At 41.4% G+C, this 17,546-nt stretch overlaps 2 protein-coding genes across 5 annotated transcripts in view; one reads left to right on the top strand and one right to left on the bottom strand.

Annotated features, from left to right (window-relative positions):
- Positions 1–8,230, top strand: part of RTN4 (reticulon 4) — a 31,038-nt gene extending 22,808 nt beyond the window's left edge. For 3 of the 4 annotated variants that reach the window (XM_009886009.1, XM_009886011.1, XM_009886012.1), the window contains 4 exons: positions 4,596–4,665; positions 5,340–5,386; positions 6,669–6,727; positions 7,208–8,230. In XM_009886009.1, the coding sequence (XP_009884311.1) occupies positions 4,596–4,665; positions 5,340–5,386; positions 6,669–6,727; positions 7,208–7,250 (219 nt within the window). In that variant the 3' untranslated portion in view covers positions 7,251–8,230. Of the gene's footprint in view, positions 1–4,595; positions 4,666–5,339; positions 5,387–6,668; positions 6,732–7,207 lie in introns of all 4 variants that reach the window. The other variant, XM_009886008.1, reaches the window with a different exon arrangement.
- A 3,008-nt stretch (positions 8,231–11,238) lies between these two features.
- EML6 (echinoderm microtubule associated protein like 6) overlaps positions 11,239–17,546 on the bottom strand; it is a 116,766-nt gene continuing 110,458 nt past the window's right edge. Inside the window, exons 36-41 of the mRNA XM_009886007.1 lie at positions 16,443–16,615; positions 15,664–15,826; positions 14,825–14,928; positions 13,479–13,632; positions 12,994–13,094; positions 11,239–11,263 (exon numbers count right to left, since the gene is read on the bottom strand). Coding sequence (XP_009884309.1) covers positions 11,239–11,263; positions 12,994–13,094; positions 13,479–13,632; positions 14,825–14,928; positions 15,664–15,826; positions 16,443–16,615 — 720 coding nt within the window. The remainder of the gene's footprint in view (positions 11,264–12,993; positions 13,095–13,478; positions 13,633–14,824; positions 14,929–15,663; positions 15,827–16,442; positions 16,616–17,546) is intronic.

Below are 17,546 nucleotides of genomic sequence, written 5' to 3'. Positions count from 1 at the left end.
AGGAGATGGGATATTAGCCTGGGGACTTGTGTGTCCCCAGGCTCCGAAAAGGTGGTGCAGTAAAAGTATTATCTGCTCCGAAAGGGTGGTGCAGTAAAAGTATTTTTATGAGGTGGCTGTACATTCTTGTTTTCTGGTCATTCTTTGTGGGACGATTGATACTGCTGCAATCGCTTAAATAAGGCCATTACTGTCTGTCCCTCAGCAGTATTTCCACACAGGGACTGCATTTTGATGGCCAAACCCTCTCACTGCTGCCCATCAGTCTGGTCTGTAAGAAGCTGTGTCTTGCCTTCATGCTTAAGTGAGCATGTAGTTAGGATTCATCTCTGCAGCATCTGAAGGCCACAGCCTTGACCAAAGAATTACTGTTACCCAGCTAGAATTGCATTTGGATAATATAAAGTTGGTGTGTAAGGGAGGAAAGGAACATATTCTTTGTTTATTGTGTTTTTTAAGGGCATTGAGTTTGAATGTTCAAAGAAAAGTTCTTTTGCTTAAGTCGTGTTTGGATCTGATTAAACAACATCACAGAAAAACTTGTAGTCACAAGGTCACCTGTATTTCTTTAATAATTAAGCCCTTTGTGATATGTTCCTTCATCTGAGTTATAAGAATTTCCACACCATTTGTTTAGAGATCACAATCCCTTGCAGTAAAGGAAAAGGAAGTAGTGAACAGCCAACTGCTGTGTCAGTTAACACTGTTTTAAAATTAGACCTTTCAGAGGAATTATGTTAGAAGTAGAATTAATTCCAGTCAGAATGTCTTCAAGGCAATTTAATCACTTTTAAAATACTATGGTATAGAGGAAAGACATGTTTATTCAGCTGAACTAATGCATTTCCCCTCTTCTGACATTTAAAACATTTTATGTAGGTTAATTAGTCTAATCTATGGTAGTTGCGAGCAACCCTTATATGTAACCAGTGAATGTCAGGACAGTTCACAAGTACAAGTTACTGATTCTGAAGAGTTTGTGCTTGAGGAGAACATTAAGATGCTGGGGTCTTACGTAATGTAACAGCTCTGCTTTAACAAAAATAAAAATATCTTGGCTCGTGCAGTTTAAACATCTTCACTATGGGAAATAGCATGTTTGTGTATAATTAAAATTACAGAGCTTTAATGTAGAAAATGTCTCCAGGTCAGTTTATTGTGTGTAATAGTTCTGGCTGTAAAATCTCTCTTGTTAAGATTTTTTCTTTTCTATTAAACAATGCTGCAGTCATGGAAGTCTTACAATGGACTCTAAATATTTATGCAGCACAAGGAGAAGTTCCTCACAGCTCTTGAGGAGCGGTTCCAGAGGAGCCCTTGCCAGAGAGTCCCAGGAGTAACTGCACTTTGTCCTGATACACAGCGATCTAGTGCCTCACCCCCAGCTGTGCAATGGCAGCCCTTCTGTTCGGACACTGGGGCACAGTTGCTTTCAGTTTGTCGTTGCTCAACTGATGTTTTGAGAAACAGAGCTCTTGGCTGTATTTGAACTATTTTATAGGAAACAAACTGATATATGGACATTTCTGGATTTACCATTAAATGGCAGTATGCTTGGGGTACTGGGGAGTCATTAATCACTGGAATGAGGTAGGCAAAAAACTCTATTCACTCCATCAGATATACTGGGGTTTTTACTGGTCATCATTGTAACATTCGGGCTGAGCTTGGGCCCAGTGCGTTCCTTCTGTCCCGAGTGTGTGGGAAGAGCAATATTGTCTTTGTCGGTCAATCCTGGCTTGTGTTCTGCTTTTTTTTTTTTAATCTTAGAGCTTTAAGTGTTTAGACATGTTTCAGGCAAGACTTTTTGCATTTGTAAGCTGCTCTGAGTTTGTCTCATTTCTAAGGAAATAAAAATAGAGACCAATACATAAATATAGGATTGAGATCAACTCCACTTAATCCCGGGAGCATTGTTTTAACAGTCAGAAGTGTGTGAATAGAGAAGGTGGTGTGGAAGGGGAGCTCTGAGGTTTTTACTGAACTTGCTTTGGTAGCTCCAGCTTTCAAAATAGCTGTCCCTTACTGATGAGGCAGAGAGAGCGGGGTGGTCTTGCCTGGGGTCGGTGGTTCCCTCTCCCACCCAGTATGAATAAGTAAAGTGGATTAAAAACGGCACACAATGCGATTCATCGTTAGACCCTGATGCTGCTCTGGATAGACTTTCGGAGAAGCAAAGCCTGTGTCAGTCAAATGTTAACTCCTGGATTTTGATCTTTCTTGGGCCATAAATTCAATGGTCACTAAATAAGATTGGATAGTTGTGATAATTGTTGGACTTTGTGATTGATTCATGTCTGTTGCCTCTCTGCTTGCATAAACTCATGTTTTCTGACTTGGTCATAAGTCTTCAGCAGTATCACTTGAATGTTGACCTGACCAGGGTGGTGCTGGTATTAATGGTATAATGGTATTCGTGCAGAGGAGATCTTGGAGAGCTGTCGAGATGCTTTTCTGTGTGTGCTTGAAGCATGTTTAGTTTACTGAATGCACAGCCCACAAGAGAATAATTCTGAATAATCACAAACTTGGGGGGCTTTTTGCTATGGGAAAAGTTGTCAACTTTCCTGCCTGTGCTGGGGAGGGGACGTGCTGCATGTACAGACTTGCTCTGAAAGGAAAGTCTTTGCTCTGTTAAAATGTCGTGTGCAAAGAGGCAGGCAGCCAGCGCTCACCCTGGCATTGCAGAGAGCAGAACTGGGCCAAGGTTTGAATGAATCATGAGGGAGTTTAGAGAAATCTGCTTTATTTTTCATGATAAACCTGCCAAAATCCTTCAGTGGGAATGCAGTTGATGGTAACATTGCAGCCTTGTCTGAGGGTTAACTTTGTGCCTCTAGTGCTGCTTACATCACATCTAGAAAGAACTCACAGATAAAGAACTGCATCGTTTGCAATTAATCCTACTGCATTTTGAATGGGATCAGCTTTGAATGAAGCTCTTGAAGTAAACTTGTCACAGGGGTCACGGAATTAAACTTGTACTGATTGTCATGCCCATATCTTATTGTTGGCTGTCAATTTTGTTTGGTTTGGATATTTTGCATCTTATGATAAGCTAAAAATGGATGTTTGGATACATAACTTGTGAGTAACTTGGCTGCTGGCTAGATCTTTGCCCGCACCCACGGTCCTTCGACAGGCATTTTTTTCTTTCCAATGCTTTGTACCCATCTTTTCCTTGTGTGCATCTCCTGTTCATCAGAGTGCTTCACCGCCGATTGTTAACTGTGCCCAGATCTTCTCTCTCTCTCATGCCAGCAGCAGCCTCCACACTGTGTCCAGCTCTTCAGTGTTTTGCAGTGTCTTGCACAGAAAATAACCAGATGTGCTCAGTTGATTATAGGGCTGGGGGTCTCACCTGTGTGCTCTGCACAATGCAAAGCGTAATCCAGTGCTTAGCAAGAAATAAGCACTGGTAAATCCATATATCTGGATGTCTCACATCCAGATCCTGGCTTCTGCTCAGTTCCTTACGGGCTGTGCAACACTAGAAGAAACTGGCTGATTTTCCTTGGGGAGGAATCCTACACAGAAATAGAGCTGGCAGCCTTCAGCCCCCTCCCACCCCAGTATAGGTCAGAGGTGCGCCTGGGACACTCTCCACCTGGCAGAAAGCTGAGGGGCTTGAACTTCTGCAGATCTTTGTGTAAAGCTAGTGAAGCGGAGCGGGGCTTGAGCAGGACAGGGAAGCTGTACAAGTGCAGTCAGTGGGGTGGTGGTTGGGGAGGAACAGTGTCTAGGTACGAGTTAGGGGCTGGGATACAAAGCCAGAAATTATGGCAGTGTGAGGGTTTAGGTGTCTGCGAACAGAAGGATGTCTTTGCTTCTGAATTTGTCTCTGACTTAGAGCCAGCTTCTGTTACATGGCACTCTTGACTCCTCTCTTCCCTGAATTTTTTAGTATCCAAAGATCCTATGTTTTTTTAACAAAACAAAACAAAACAAAAAAGTCAGTCAAGCCAACCTTGCCATGTTACCTTCCAGGCAGGCTTTCCCCCCGATGTGACAGCTACCTCTGCCTCGTCTAGTCAAGGGTTCATTGAGACCTCTGCTGCGCTGAAGCGTGGTTGTGATAGCTTAGTGCTGCTGTTTGTGCTGCAGCCCCGGAGTGGGCACCCTCATGTATTGGCTGCTGGGCTACCTCACAAACAGATGACCAGCTTTCTTTCTGGCTCTGTCACCCAGTGGTGCCGTGTCATGCGTCAGCCCTTTAACCTCTCACTTGCCTGTCTTGTTGCGTCTCTTTGCAGGATGGGAGGTAGGAACTGTGTTTGCCCATCATTATTAAATGCGGGATTGGAAGTACTGTGTAAACGCAGAGGGCATTGAGCAGCCGTCAAGTACCAACAGCTTTTGGTCACTGTTGACTTGGGCTGAATTCAGCCCGATGACCTAGACGCAAGAGGCCACGTATCCTGTTACTGAACCCTTCAGCCATCTTGTCACTCATCTATAAATACATGAGGTGTACAAGGGTGAAGTGGAGTTTGGGGCATTTTAGTTTCATATGTGTGTTTAGAGAAGTTCTCTCACTAACTGGTATGTTTGGTAGGACAGACTGTGGGCTGACATGCTGTTTTTTTCCTTTTTAGTTTGCAGTGTTGATGTGGGTATTCACTTATGTTGGTGCCTTGTTTAATGGTCTGACATTACTGATTCTGGGTAAGTGTTTTAAATTGTGTTAAATACCTGGCATACAAAGTAACACTGGAAAAGTACTGAAGTCTGCTTGGTACTGCGAGGCTATTCCTGTGTTCTTGGGAGTGTAGTCGGATGTTACAGTTGTGTGTCTTTTTCTGGGACACTGGTAACACTGCAGAATATATAATTTTGAATTGCAGTGTGGAATTCCTTGAGATTGCTGCTTTTCCAGACATTGTGTCATTTAAAAGCAGGATCTGTTGTGCTTGTCCCTGTCAGGGTTAGCCTCCGTGAATATCATCGCTGTATTGTGGCTTTGGAGGAGGTACAAAATTGTCTCTGGCCATGTCCCCCTGCAGGTAGTTTGTTTCTGTATCCCAGAGCAGGCTGGCTTCAGGTGTCAGAAACCAAGCAGAAGCCTAAGCGTCATTTTTGAAGTATTTGCATAACCCACAGTGGAAAAAGTGAATTTGTGACCAAACTTACTGTACTGTTAATGAGACCTGGCAAACAGCCCAGCTTCTCCTTAATAGGGATTATTTAAATTACTGGCCAACAATTTTTTGTATGGGGCTTAGTTATTTCTTTTTCTTGTACCATTTTAAAAGAAATGTCAAGGTGTGAAAACTAGTAGTTTTCTACCTGAACATCATCCCTTTTGTCAATATTTATACCTTTGATGTGCTCTTTTTCAGCTTTGATTTCGCTCTTCAGTGTTCCTGTTATTTATGAGAGACATCAGGTGAGTGTTTGATACAATCTATTAAATGCTTCATAAAATTAGCTCTATTGAAGCAAAACCACAAGCAAATACAAGCAAAATTCATTTCAGTCTTCTAAAATCTTTAAAGCCTTTAAAAAATAGGCCTTTAACCAGGAGTTAGCGCCAGGGCCAAGAGAAGCAAGTCCACTTTGAAGTCCAGTCTGCGTGAGCTTTCCCCTCCTCCTCTTTGGTGGCGGTGTCAGAAGACTTCCCCAGCAAACAGATGCAAAAAAGGCCTGATTAACCTGGAGGCCTTCTCTCCTCTGATCCAGATTTGGTCAGGACTAAAGCAGCAGTAGGCATGGTGTGTTAATCCTGATGTAAGGACTTCTAAAACAATTTCTGAAGAAAGCTCTTTGGAGCTGATATTCAGGATTCATGTCCTGAAGCTCTGCGGAATTTGTAGCCCTGGCATAAACAGGAGGTGGGAGACGCTCAACACAGTCTGGTGCCTCTCCTGTGGAGTGACTAATGTAAAAGCAAGAGGTAAGAGGGAGCCAAAACAAAATGCGTATGATTAAATTATAGCTGAGCTGGAGCAGGGACTGTCTACAGCAGGTCATAGCGCAGGAGGGGGGAAGCCAGCTCTGGCTTAGCAGTTCCTTCTCCTCTTTCAAAAACAACCCTGCTCATGGAGGACTTGGGAAGGGAGGGTGGAAAGCACTGAGCAGATGGCGGAGCCTCTTGGGCTCCTCTCCGAGCTCCTAGGAAAGAACAAAGTATACTGCAGTGAAAGGAAATCCTGTAGCCCCGCGGAAAGATGATGGACAATTTGCATGGCTTAACCCGGGCTCCTCAATCCTCTTGAGGAGCTGAAGGCTGCTCTCCGAAGGCGTAAGCTGTTTAACAGGCCCAGCCCACCTAAGAAGCTTTCCTTCTCCCCGGTGCCCAAGAGCTCACTGCCCCTCACCAAGGGCCTGGGTTATGCGCCATGGCGCTGGGGCAGCCTTGGGAAGAGTCAGGGGGAATGCTAGCCACCGGCTTGATGGAACATACAGAAGCCAGGGATGAATTTGTTTGGGTACTTACCAGTTAGTCTCTGGTGTGTGTGCATGTTCCTGGGGGCAAACAGTAGCATGTGCTGTGGCTGAAGCTGTGGGAGTGCTGGCATCAAACTGCGACTATAAACACGGCTGCGCCCCTTCCTTCTGTCCATGGTCTTTTGTGTAAAGCGTGTCTTGGTGTGGTGTGACTCTGCCTCCTGGGCAGCAAAGCAGCTGTGTAAGAGCTGGTCTGTAACATCTGCCGTCTTCCATTTCAGGCCCAAATTGACCATTATCTGGGACTCGTGAACAAGAATGTCAAAGATGCAATGGCTAAGTGAGTTGGCGTTTGGTTTTGTTTGGGGTTTTTTGGGGTTTTTTTTTTTTGTGGTAGGTTTTTTTTTTAAGATAATTTATTTCACTTTATAAAGAACAGTTACAGTTCTTGGTATGTGTGGTGCTCCTGTATATAACACATTACGTGCACTAGTCCTAAGAGGAAAAAGTCCCTTGTTTAAATTTGGAATGCTTATGAAATAGGCTTCTTTCTTGCTGATGCTGTTAAGTTAATCCTATATTATTTCTAATAGAAATCTGTGTATTTGAAACCATTAGTGAAACCTGAGGCCCTCAGCAGTTGCAGTTGAGGGGTGAATGAAGAAGAATTTGGCAGTTTCATTGATTTCTGAGTGTAATAGCTTTGTGTTGCTATGATAATTACCTTCACATTACTGTTTTTAAGACTATGTTTACACCTACTTTTTTTGTTGTTCGTTACTCAAATGCTGTTCTTTTTCCTTTCCTGTTCCTCTTGTAGGATCCAAGCAAAGATCCCTGGGTTGAAGCGCAAAACTGAGTAAAAAGCCTGAAGCAACTTATCGATAGGAAGTTCATCTTTTAAGGGGGAAAAAAAATACTCATTTGGATTTACATGGGGAGGGTCAGGGAATAGCAAACCCCTTGACATTGCAGTGCAATTTCACAGATCTTTATTTTTTAGCAACGCAGTGTTTGAGGAAGAATAACTGTTTTGACTGCCATGTGTTTCATCATCTTAAGTATTGTAAGCTGCTATGTATGGATCTAAAACTAATCATCTTTCTTTATCCTGTGTGCAGCACTGGCTAATACAAAAGATTTGAGAAAGCTGTACATTTTGCTTCATCAGAGGTAGTCCCTGCTGCGTTCCAGAAGAGGTAGTGCAGGTGGAGCGGAGGATAACACTTCCCAGTTTGTGCACTGTGTATGGTCTGTGTAGATTGATGCCGATTTTCTAAAATGAGATGTTTTAGAAGAATATACCATTTTAGCAAGTTTTGAAAAATCTTGCCTTTTTGGTATGAGTATAGCTGTATTGTGATTTTATTGTTTTTTCAATTGCCAATATATATATATATATATGTGTTTCACAAAGCTTAGATCTTTCAGCTGCTCCACAGTGCTTCATACCTTCAGAGAATTGACAATTTCTGGACTAGCTCCATAGCACACAAGCTTGAAAAACTAAAATGTCTCTGTAAACACTAGCATCTGTTTAAAAAAAACAAAAGCAAAAACAAAGGAGAAATGAACAAAGGAAGCTCCACGTATATTAAAAGAAAATTACAGCATACACTTTGTTGCACAAACGTACAGTAGTTGATTTTGAGCAAATAATTTTACAGTCTCTCAAACTCTGATAATCTGTGGACCGAATATCTAATGCTGCAAATGTTGTTTGGAAACTTAAAACCTTGTTATGCAAGAAATGATAAATGAAAATTTATACACTTGCAGTTTAAGCTGTATTGAACTAAGTCTGTGGAATGCATTGTGAAATGTAAAAAAAAAAAAAAAAAAAAAAAAATCCAACAAAAACCCCAAGTATCAATAAAGCTTATAGACATAAAATAATATCGGTATTCTGCTTTCTTGAGGCAAGTTTAATATATTTGTGTTTATTTTGTTTAAGTTCATCGTGATTAAATATCCATTGTACATGGTGGTGGAAATAGTTTGTCAGACGTATAGCAATGTGAGTAGATGGATTTTTCATGATACCTTTTCCTTTCATATGTGCAGTGCGAAGCAGTTTGTTCAGTTCCAGTTCCAGATTTGATGTCCCGCATAGCTGTGTCAGCCGGTGATGCTCAGTTCGGCGTGTAGTTGTTGTAGCGCAGATCCTTGCCTGCAGCGAGGAGGCCTCTGAGCTGAATACTGAAGGCTCCTGTTGTTACCACTGCCAGCTGCGCCGACAGCTCGGTGAGACAGGGGTGACGGTGTCAGACGCCACTTCAGTGTTGGGAGTTGGTTGTTGAACATTGTGACAGATGAAATTTTAGATTCTGCTAAACAAAGTGAAGCTCCTTGGTGTCTTTCATCTTTGAGACAGTAATGTATGATGCCATATTCTAGTTCAAAGGAAATTGTAACGCAAGTCCCAGTAATGTTTTCAGATCAACTTGTTGAATCTGATTTAAGAGCTGGACATTGAAAACTTGTATCCAAATTTATTTGAGAGACAGATTTTAAATTAATGGCATCTTGACCATTGAAAAATAAATTCATGCACTAGTATTTTAGTTTACAGTATAATACATCATTACTTCTGAACATTTTATACATGAAGCCAAACCATATAAACATACAAATTTTAAGTGTTTTCCTGACAGACACTATTGCTTTAAGATATGTTTCACATCACCATTTATTAATGCATTCTGCCACGCAACTGGTTTTATTTGGGATACAATCAATGTGAAAGGAAGGCAAACATTATTACAACATAGGCAAAGAAGGTGCTTACTGACATCACCACCTAACATGATTACATTACTTGATCAAGAAGGTTTCTTTAAAAAAAAGACTGCATAGGGACTCTTGTTATGTATCTGACAAACTGATCTTCTGTATAGTAATATAAGGCATTAATAAATTCAATTTTAAAAAAAGGTGATTCTTTGAGGTTGCTGAAGCACTTTTGTGTGTTAAATGTACATTGATCCACTCCTTTAACTGGCTATTTGTTGCATCCAACAGCTACCTTTTTATGCGGTGAGCGTTAGAAGTGGATTGGCAGGAAGTTTCCACAGTTCAAAATGACAGTGTTCCTGAACTGCGACTAAAGCACTAATTAACGTTTCTTTTCAAAGGCTAAATGTAAGTTTAAATGTTTTATTTAGGCCTTTGTTTCTTTTGATTAACAAACAGTCTTTTTAAAAGCAAGGTAATTTCAAAACATGGATGTTGTTCCATGCCAGAAATCTCTAAAGTCATTTGTTTTGACCTTGCCCACATTTTCTGTTCATTTTTAAACAGTTTCATTGGAAAAAGTTGAACTTACTTTTCTTTCTCCAATTCCACTGTCCCTATAGTTTTTGGGGTTTTGACAAAATGTTCATTAACAATTGTTGAACAGCTTCACTTGCCTTTTGTGAACATCTGCTCATGGTCTCCACTTCCACACGGAGGCAACTTTCTTCATCTCAGCTGCCTGCTGTCTTCCTGCCCTGCAGCCCAGTCACAGACGATGGGGCTGCACGAGAAGCAATGATGGGGAGAGGATTCCAAATTTAGTAAAAAATTATGCTTTTCTTGAGGATAGGTAAATTTTCTACTATCAGAGTGATGTAATTTCTATTCATAAGCAGCATGGGACTAGCTGCCTGCTGGAGGGTATGCCCAGTCCGCACTGCTGATGTATCAGGTGTTCCTAGAGATCACTTTGGATGTCATCAGGAAGCCCCTCCAGAATGGGAAGAACGGGAAATTGTGATGTGGGAGGCTTTCAGACCACTTCTTAAATACACTAGATGGCCACTGCCTGTGGACATAGTTACCGATAAAGCCCATTTTCCCATAAACAGGGAGAGTGCAGGTTTTTTTAGGAATGCTTGGGGAATTACTTCATTATTATAAATTATTATAAATACCTGATTATTTGTGTTAAAATGTCTTTATCCAAGTCTCTCTCTCCCCTTCTACTCACCATTTAAGCTTCAAATTCTGGCTGCAGTCAAGCTACCATCACAAACCAATTGTGAACAGTTTATCAAGAGGTGTAATGCCGTCAGGAATTTGTCCTTACCACAGCACGTAGCTTCTTGCTCTCAGAAATATTTTGGAATTCAGTTGTGAAGGTATTAAAAACCAAAGCGAAAAACAGGGATAATGTAAGTACACATCTGGAAAAGGTGTTAATGGTTAGCCCTCCTCTCTGTGAAAGTTATAGCACCGTATGTTGAAAGCAATTGGTGGGAGGCAAGACTGTAGCCCATACCACTGGAAAATTATTCAAAGGCACTTCATGGATAGAAAATTTTGCCAAATACATATATTTAAAAATAAAATGGATTTAAAAAATGATATTTTGCTCCTTCGATTACTGAAAGCTGAAGTGTGAACCCCAGCATGCTCATTAAAAGCTTGCAGTTTTACTCAGTGCACCAAATTTGCGTTTTAAGCAGGTGTGGTTAAAAATCACCAGCTTTCTTGGACAAATGTTCAAGCCATAAATTTTGAAATTATGCAAATTAAAGGGCCCAGCATTTTCTTAGTGTGCTCCCTTTTCAGACATGGTTTGACTAACACAGTATTAGGCAAAAGCAGCTTTGAGTGAACTGTTCATCACTTTGGCCTACCCAGGTTACAAAACGATTCCCTTTCAAACTTCAGCTTCCTTCTCAAGGATATTGGTCTTTCAAATGCAAGATCACATTCACGTTCAGTAAATTCATATGAGTAATCTGAAAATGTGTAATCCGTGCAGCATCGTATGGAAATTACAGCAGCCAAAGGGGTAGAGGCATTCATGGCTCATCCAGAGCAGTCACTTGGTGGTGGCAGTAACAGCAGCAAGAGAGTCTCCTTTCAAAGACATCGCCATACAAATACGCTACAAAGAAATTAATTGAGACCATAGTTAATTTTACTGAGCAACTTTGTATGATATGCTGAAGGTTGTCATCAAGAGGCTCCGTTAAATACATACATGGCTATAAATGCAGGTGTACCAGCAAGATGCCAGGTAAAGCAATGTTAAGCCCTGGAGTTACTCAACAAATACCGGGCACTCGAATGCAGTTCCTTTTCTCAGGAGAGAGTTAAAGCATTCTAACTAGCGTGTGTGTGACTAGTGAAGGCCTAGAGGTTGAGAATGCTATTATTGTACTCCGTATACTTACTTACACTTTAAATCAATAAATTCCCATCATAACTACAATGTCAAAATTAAGACAGCTGATTAGGTTTTCTGAGTTTATGTAACTCCGGCCCGCAGGTTGAGAATTGAGGTATACACAGCCTTTGTTCCTATGGATCCATGTTTTGATCTGACAGAGCTTCCTGCTCTCTGCTGTGCAACCCCTTTTTCAAAGAAAAACACTTCCTTTTTTTTTGCTCCCTTTCTATTTCTTTTTCCCCCAAAGTGGAAAATTAAAACCTTGGGCGGGGGACAGGAGGGGAAGGCTCATCTCATGCGATGGGAGGAGAGTTAAATTCACTGCAGGGTGCTGAACAAACAGAACGTAACACCCGTATCTATACTGCAGGCTTACTGAGGGGAGCCGAGTGTCATGCAACACACATCAGTATTTAGTTTTCTGCTTCTGGAAGAGACATGCAGTCTCATTCACTAGCAAAAATGACTCAAATCTTGCAGTCTCTGGCTTGTATTCTTCCTGCCGAGTAAGCAGTTATAAATACCTGGTTCTTGTCTGCAAGACAAGACACTTGGTCCTGTGAGAATTTGTGCCCTTTCATTTCCTACCTTGTTGCTTTTCAGTTTTTCTAGTTCTACATTTTGCTGTTTAAAAACTCTCTTACAGTTCATGTTTAACCACATTTAGTTTTTGTTCCTCACCTTTCTGCTCCCTGTTTTGCTTGACAGTAAGTAAGTGTCCTCTCTCAGCAGTACTGGAAGCTCAAATAGAGTTGGGGAGGGATCCAGCAGCAATCATGTGTGTGCACACACACACAGGCTGTCCAAAAAAGAACTATCTTTTTTTATTTAGGGAAAAAAAAGTGCCACAAAAACACCCCAACACAAACTTAAGGCACCTTTTGAGAAGCCTCCTGGTATTGGAAATGTCTTTCTAAATCTGTCTATCCTCCATCAGCCAGAATTCCTGTCCTACCCTTTGCTGGGCTGGAGCTCTTCAGTTATTTTTGTGTGACTGACACCCTCACCAGCTGTCTTTGATCTAAATGTTCTTCAGATACACGAGTGGTTCCTGTGCCAGCAGCCGGGCCTCCTTCAGCTGCCTCTTGGGGCCCACAGTCTCAGAGGTGGGTGCTGGCCCACGCGGCAACAGGTAAGGGCTGCCTCCTCTGCCCTCTCAGGGAGGAAGGCCAGCCAAGGAGCTATGAAACACACAGAAACCCAAACGCAAGATGTTTTACCCAGTAGACGTGACCTTGTGAATGGCGCCAAGGTGGCAGGGGTAAATCAGGTGACCATAAAATACAGCAAGAAAAGTAGTAAGGTAAGAAAACCAAGCTAAAACTATCCCATCAGCAGGCTTCAATGAATGCAGAGTGGGCCGAGAAAGGTGTTAAGTGCCTTGCTGTGGGTTTGGTGTAGAAGGGTGCAAAGTTTTTGATCGTCAAAAGTAAATAAGCAGTTACCTGCAGTCATCTCCTCCTGTACTTATAACGTACTTGTCATCATGAGAAAAACGTATGTTGGTGACATGTGCAGAGTGTCCAAAATACCGCTTGTGTTTGGCCTATTGAAAAAAGAACAGAAGTTCAGGAACTAGTGCTGTACCGCAACATTAGACTGACAAAATTGCCTTGTGAGTGTAGACAAAACCACATCCCCAGCAGTACTGGCTTCTTCAAGCCCACAGTAATCTGAGCTCAGCACTTGACTGGGTTGTGTCCTCCCTGGCGGCTGGACAACAGCTACACTGCCCCCTGCAAGCTGCTCTCCCAGGGACGGCCATTCTGCCGCCCAACTAACTCCCACGCTCCTGGAGCCAGCACTGGCCAGGAGCAGCCTGGAGATGGCCTGTTGGACCGTGCCCTTTGGATGCCTTAAAATCGTATGCTAAGGAGACTGAACACGGGGAAAAGCAAGCCGGTTAGATTAAAATAAAATAGCCACTTACAAATTTTTCTGTGCACGGGAAGTCAAACAGTTTCACCAGACCAAAGTCATCTCCTGTGACTATATTTAGGCCAGCATGGGTCACACATGCACAATTGACATCTGCCTTTTCTGCATTTCGCGGCCAAATTCCAATGACTTCATCTCCAAGAATGCTGTTCCAAAAGCAAGTTAAGAAAAGAGCATTAGACCATAAGATTTAACTTGCCACTGCTCTCTTCCAGAGCATGGTGAGGCAACACAGCCTGGTAATAAAAAACTGCCGCCTTTAAAAACAAGTCTCTTCCCTCTAAATCATTGCACTTGTGGCCTCATAATAGAAAGTATCACAGGAATGCACCTTTTTTTGTGTGACTTAAAAACTGTCTCTATCCATACATGCTGAGGTGTATCTCCTGTGAAACCACCTGCATCATTTTATACAAGTAGCTTGTGCACCTCTGGTCTCCTCCTTTCCTTATGGACAAGTACGTGCCCTTCCACAATGATTTTTGACAGCAATGGTCTCTTCTCTTAGCCATAAGTTCCTGAATGAGGGGATGCTTGTTTGGATGTAGAGTATCTCTTAACAGAGCTGTTTTCCCCTTCGTTTAAGTTCCTTTATTTTTATTTACCTGCATTTTACTGTCTGCCCCACTCCCACAATCTCTCAAGAGTCCTTAGAAATGAGTAATTTGGGGCAGATTTTTATGCCTGCTTGATAGCAAAGCAGTAAGAGTAGGAGGATTCTCACTTACCGTCTCCTAAAACCTGCCTGTATTATCACCCGCTCTTTACTGTCAGATCTGCTTTTGGCCTGTTCCACTTTCTACAGTAAGAGCACAGCTGTAGTTTTGTAATCGTGTTGGGAGGGTCCTATATAAATCCATGTCAGTAAACATATTTTAATGATAGCCGCAACTCCTTCCTTAATATAATTAGCTCATGTTTGCATTCCTCCTATGCTGCTTGTGTTTTCTGATGAGGGATAAGGCAGCGCCTACGCCAGCGTGCCAATAGCAGCGAAGCTGTAAGTGGTACAGAGCCAGGTGAGGGGCCATGCACATCACGGTCGGGAAGCTTGGGATGCATGGCAACGAGCTGCTGTGGGTATAGGACAGACAGCCCTTGGTATTACTACAGTAATAATTGCTACAGACACTGACCAGCTACAAACGTGGGTAAAAAAAGTAAGTGTGTAAAATAGAGCTTTGAGGAAGGGGAGCGCTGGTGTGCTCTCTCGCAGGTTTGCCAAACCCTGGGGACATTTCAAACATTTGATTTACACAATGTGATCTTGTGATCTGATCCTAGTTCTGTATTACACCTGTCCCTGATCAGGCAGAACACTGTTCTTCAGTTTTTTACCTTGTCCACGTGGCCCATGTGATCTTTTCTATTAATGCAGGATCCGTTATTTGCTTTCCTAGTGGTACCTCGTGAACTTGACGCTTATAGGCACCTGTTGATACCTGAAAGTAGGAAAGGAAAAAGCTAGTACCTTTGCCATAAATACATCATTTTCTTTATTTATTAGATTTCCAGCAGTAATAGTCTCAACAGGTTTTATCAGGAAATAAACACCTAGGATAAAATTTCTCTTCATCCCTAATTAGCTAGAATTCACCATATGCAATCTGAAGTAATAACAATGTTAGAGGATGATAATTGAATGAGGTGTTCATATGCCTACTGCATAGCTGATAGATTTCCTTTTAGTTATATACTCTATGGTTTATCTCAACCCAATTTTACTAAATCAGAAAAATTTCAGAAGGAAACCTCACATGTTAATTCAACTATCATATGCATCCCATCCTAGGGAAAGGGAGGAGGAGAACTGTTTATATACTGTTATACTCCACAATTTCTTTCTCAGTGTTACAGTCATTCCCTTGAAAGGAGGGAATACTTTGCCTTCAGCACACTACTAATCTTGTAAGGGAACTGAGCCATGTCGCTACGGTCGGAGATGCAGAACGCAGGGGGAAGACCTGAGCATTTAGAACGAAAGAGAGGACTTTACGTAAGCTCTGAGAATATCCTAAAGGCAATCTGAGTTATCTGGCCTACGTCAGAAGATTTAGGGGCACCCTGAAATTCAGAATAACTTTGGAAAGCCTCCCTCACCCTTTCTTACCTCCATCTTGTTATTATGTCTGGTAACAGGTTAAGTCACAATAAATACAAACAAACATGAGACATACCTGAATGTACCTGCTGTCTGCAGAAAAATCCATCTGTATGACAAAACTTGCAATGTCTTTGCAGTAGCCGATTCGGTTTAGGGTTGTACCTTGAGTGAGATCATAAAAATCTACAGTATGTTCTTGTGAACCCACTGCCAAAAACTTGTTATCTGGGCTGATCCTAGACAACAGAACATGGAATGGGAATGTAATTTACTGTTTCTATGCCAGATTTTCTTTTGCTTCTCATGCTAACACAAGAGAACAAATTTCTCTTACTGGAAAACAAGAAAAACCTTCTATTAATGGCAAGATTGAATCCAAACCAAACCTTGATGCTTAGTAGATGAGGGAGATTGAGGGTATTGTACGTAGTTAACCGATGTTAATATTGCACTTGCATAAAGCGCACAGCACAATGTGCAGCGTAACGCTAATTCTCTATGAGAAAGGAACAGGAATTGCAATTTTAAAATGTACTACAATATAAATTCCCATTATTCACAGCTCCATAGTGTACAAGTTACTAGCTATATCCAAGTGGATATAACTGAATTAATCACAGGGAGAAAAAAGCATGTGGTACATAAGATACACAAGCTTTACGTATACATAAATGTAAGTGTTAGGTGAATGTAAAGACACCAGTCAGCTGGTAAATGCATTTCATGATTTCCTGCAGGTTTCAACAAATACGGGAGTTACAAAAAATCTGGAAATCAGCTTGAAACTTGATGGACTTTTTCTTGAGTAAGGACTGTGTATTTAGAGAACCTCAACTGAAATTTCTGACATACCTGATATCCTGAATTGCAGACTTCCTGTCTCGCTTTTTGCCCCAAACCTTAAGACTGTTTACAAGTAAAATAACAAATTCTCCATTCTTCATGCCAATTGCAACCATTTCACCATCAGGACTATATGCGGCACATCTTGCTGGATGACCTAGATTCACTTTGTTCAGCAGTTTCTGTATTAACAAAAGCAATAAGCTCATACCTCCCCTGGAGAAAGCTACCAAGCAAATGGAAAGCTTCCAAACACAAAGTATAAAAGTCACTTATTAAAAACAAATTGTCAATAGTTTCCTCTAAATATAAATCTGAAATTTCACATCCAAAAATCACATCCCACCAGGCATATGTCGCAAAACAGACGTCAAAATATAGATGTAATTCAAATGAGAGTTTTATGTTTGTGGCTGTCTTGTTGCAGGGTGACTTCAAATTTTACACCAGAAAGAATACTATGTAGCAGAAAAGGCTGAAAAATCGATTTCCTCTTTTGTTGGAAAGGTGCTTTTGAAAGCTTCTGCAACTGCTCATCAGGGTAGGATTTTTCCACTTGATTTGCTATGTGAAAACACACTAGAACGCTCTTGCGTTTTCACTTACCTGATTGTATTGATAATATATTCATTTTCAACATTTAAAATTATCCTTGTTAGCTAACTACCTTTTGAAAAGGTTTATGTAGGCTAGCTTAAGCAGAAACCTTTTTGTTATTTTTTAAAATGTTTTATTTATTTGTTATTTTTAAAAATAGTTGTTGTTATGCAATTTGACTTGGGGAAAAAAAAATCCCGAACTACACACATGCAACATGATCGGTTTAAAGAAAGGCTCTAAAAAAGGAGGGAGCCGTGCTTGCCAGTAAGGCAGGCTTATTGTTAGGGTCTGCATTTAGTCCGTGACAGGACAATCTGTGTCACCCAGTCTGTCGGCATGGAATTAAAATGCTCCCTTAATCCATGCCAGCCTGTACTTTTAGATCAAAATAAGCAATACACAACAAAAAGAAGTAGTCCATCATTGTGAGTGCTTTTAAACAACTGCATTTCTCTGCAAATTGCTTGCTTTTGGATAGAGCAGCATGGTACCTCACCACAGACGTACCTTTTC

The sequence above is a fragment of the Charadrius vociferus genome, unplaced genomic scaffold (assembly GCF_000708025.1).
Source record: "Charadrius vociferus isolate BGI_N301 unplaced genomic scaffold, ASM70802v2 scaffold455, whole genome shotgun sequence".
NCBI classification, from domain to species: Eukaryota; Metazoa; Chordata; class Aves; order Charadriiformes; family Charadriidae; genus Charadrius; species Charadrius vociferus.
The sequence above is the reverse complement of the archived record's forward strand: the minus strand, read 5'-3'. Positions and strand labels throughout refer to the sequence as shown.